The sequence below is a fragment of the Chaetura pelagica genome, unplaced genomic scaffold, assembly GCF_000747805.2.
Source record: "Chaetura pelagica isolate M959 unplaced genomic scaffold, ChaPel_1.0 scaffold1317, whole genome shotgun sequence".
Classification (NCBI taxonomy): domain Eukaryota; kingdom Metazoa; phylum Chordata; class Aves; order Apodiformes; family Apodidae; genus Chaetura; species Chaetura pelagica.
This window is the reverse complement of record NW_009954037.1, coordinates 45339-47240: the sequence shown is the minus strand read 5'-3', so window position 1 is coordinate 47240 and position 1902 is coordinate 45339. Positions and strand designations below refer to the sequence as shown.

At 54.0% G+C, this 1902-nt stretch overlaps 1 protein-coding gene across 1 annotated transcript in view; it reads left to right on the top strand.

The window, feature by feature from the left end:
* Window positions 1-649: 649 nt before the first annotated feature.
* The window catches only part of TBC1D20 (TBC1 domain family, member 20), a 6325-nt gene continuing 5072 nt past the window's right edge, over window positions 650-1902 (top strand). The window contains exon 1 of the mRNA XM_010002297.1: window positions 650-749. Within this exon, the coding sequence (XP_010000599.1) occupies window positions 650-749 (100 nt within the window). The remainder of the gene's footprint in view (window positions 750-1902) is intronic.

Genomic DNA, 1902 nt, shown 5'->3' with positions numbered 1-1902 from the left:
TGTCCTCATAGCTGGCAAGTGTGTGTTTGTTGGGAGAGAGGTCACTATGCTCGTGGTTCGTTAACTCTGGTGTAATTATGCCCTTTCTTGTGATTGTTGCTGTTGGTGGAAATGCTCAGACTTCTCCCTGCCTGCATCCAGGAGCCACTGCTGAGCTCGGAGTTGGTGGGAACATGGAGTCCTGGTTGTAGGAAACACTTGACACCGGATCTGGTGGCTGGGTCAGGAACAGAGGGTTGCGGGGCTGTCGCGGTGCGGAGCCATGGGCCAGGGATCTGTCCTGGGTGGCAGGAGCAGTGGGGCTGGTGGGGATGCCCTGCGAGCCCTCAGGGTGCTCCCAGTGCTGAGCCTGATATGATGGAGCCAGTCACCCCATGGGGACAATGACCTGCCAGGGTGGTCGTTGGTCTGTCCTGGCAGGGCGTGTCATGCCTGTCCCATCTTCTCTCCCATGCTGCACGCGTGACATGGCTGTGAGTGGATTTTATCTCCCCTGATCTGAGTTCCTGCCCCGGCTCTGTGCTGCCTGCCCGTCACCTCTGCTCTTTGTGACCTTCTTGCAGACTTTGATTCAAAGAAGAAGAGAAAAGTGGCGGAAATTCAGCAGGCCCTGAGCAGCGACCCCATCGACGTGGCGGCGCTGCGGCGCATGGCCATCAGTGAGGGGGGGCTGCTCACCGATGAGATCCGCTGCAAAGTGTGGCCGAAGCTGCTCAGTGTCAACACGGATGACCTGCCCCCTCTTCCAGGTATGGAGCAGCCTGGAGTCAGGGGTGCTTTGGGAGTCACAGGTGCTTGGGGAGAGCAGCTGGATGATCTCTGTGCAGGGCAGAGGAAGGGCCGCGGGTTGAAGCGCACGCTGCGCCCCTGCCCTGTGTGTTTCCCACCAAGCTGGTGCATGGAGGGGATTCCCACACTGCAGCTTCACACAGTGATTTGGAAATAACACGACTTGCTAAAAAAAGCATTTCTGTGGTGCTGTGAGGGTGGTGTTGTCCTTACTGACAGCACTGGAAATGAGTTCAGGGTGGATGTGGTGGGCATAGCCCTGAGCAGTCAGCTGGTGTGTCCAAGTTCATCTGCAGCAGAAAGGATCAAACATAATTGGTGCTGCTCCCTCGGTGGCTGTGCTGAGCTCTGCTTGGCCAAGACACTCCCCAGGGGCTCTTCCAGGCGTAGGTGGAGCAGTGGGTGGCATGAAGCAGCTGTGGTGTTTGGTCAGAGCAGAACATGGAAAATTACTTTCTTGAGGAGGAGGTACCTGCATGGTTTTTAACCCTTAACAGTGCAAGAGCTCCAGGTCCTGTAGTTTTTAGGACAGATTTTGTTGCTGTTCCTGAATCTCTGGCTCGTTAGAAGTGTCCATCCCCCCCGGCAGTCAAGAGCTGGATTAGGTGATCAGAGCTGCTGGAAGATGACATTCAATTTCACATGGTCACATGGATAGTTCAGTGTGCCAGCAAATTCTTTTCTGTTTTAACTGCCTTAGCCACCTGTGTGTGAGGTTTTAATCTGAATTCTTTGTATTTAATGAACTGTTCTTCGTGGTCTCCACAGCATATTGTGCTTTGCTGCTGAGTATGCTTAGAAATCCACATCCCAACTGTGGAGCAGAGATGTTTCCAGGAATGCTGGGCTTGGTGTCAGTTTTAACATAGGTTGTTTAAAGAATTAACAGTCTGGTTTCTTCTCCCTGACCTGCCATTGGTGTCAGACCGTGTGGCAGTGCAAGTGAGGGGACAAGGCTGGTGTGTGACACACATGAAGGGGATGTGTGACAGGGAGTGTCTGTGTCTGTGCCTCATCTTCCTGCCATCAGAGTTCCTCCTGGCTCACTTGCCCAGCTCTCTTCCCATACCTCTGCACTCCCTGCTGCTAATCCTGTTCCTCCTCCCTCAGCAG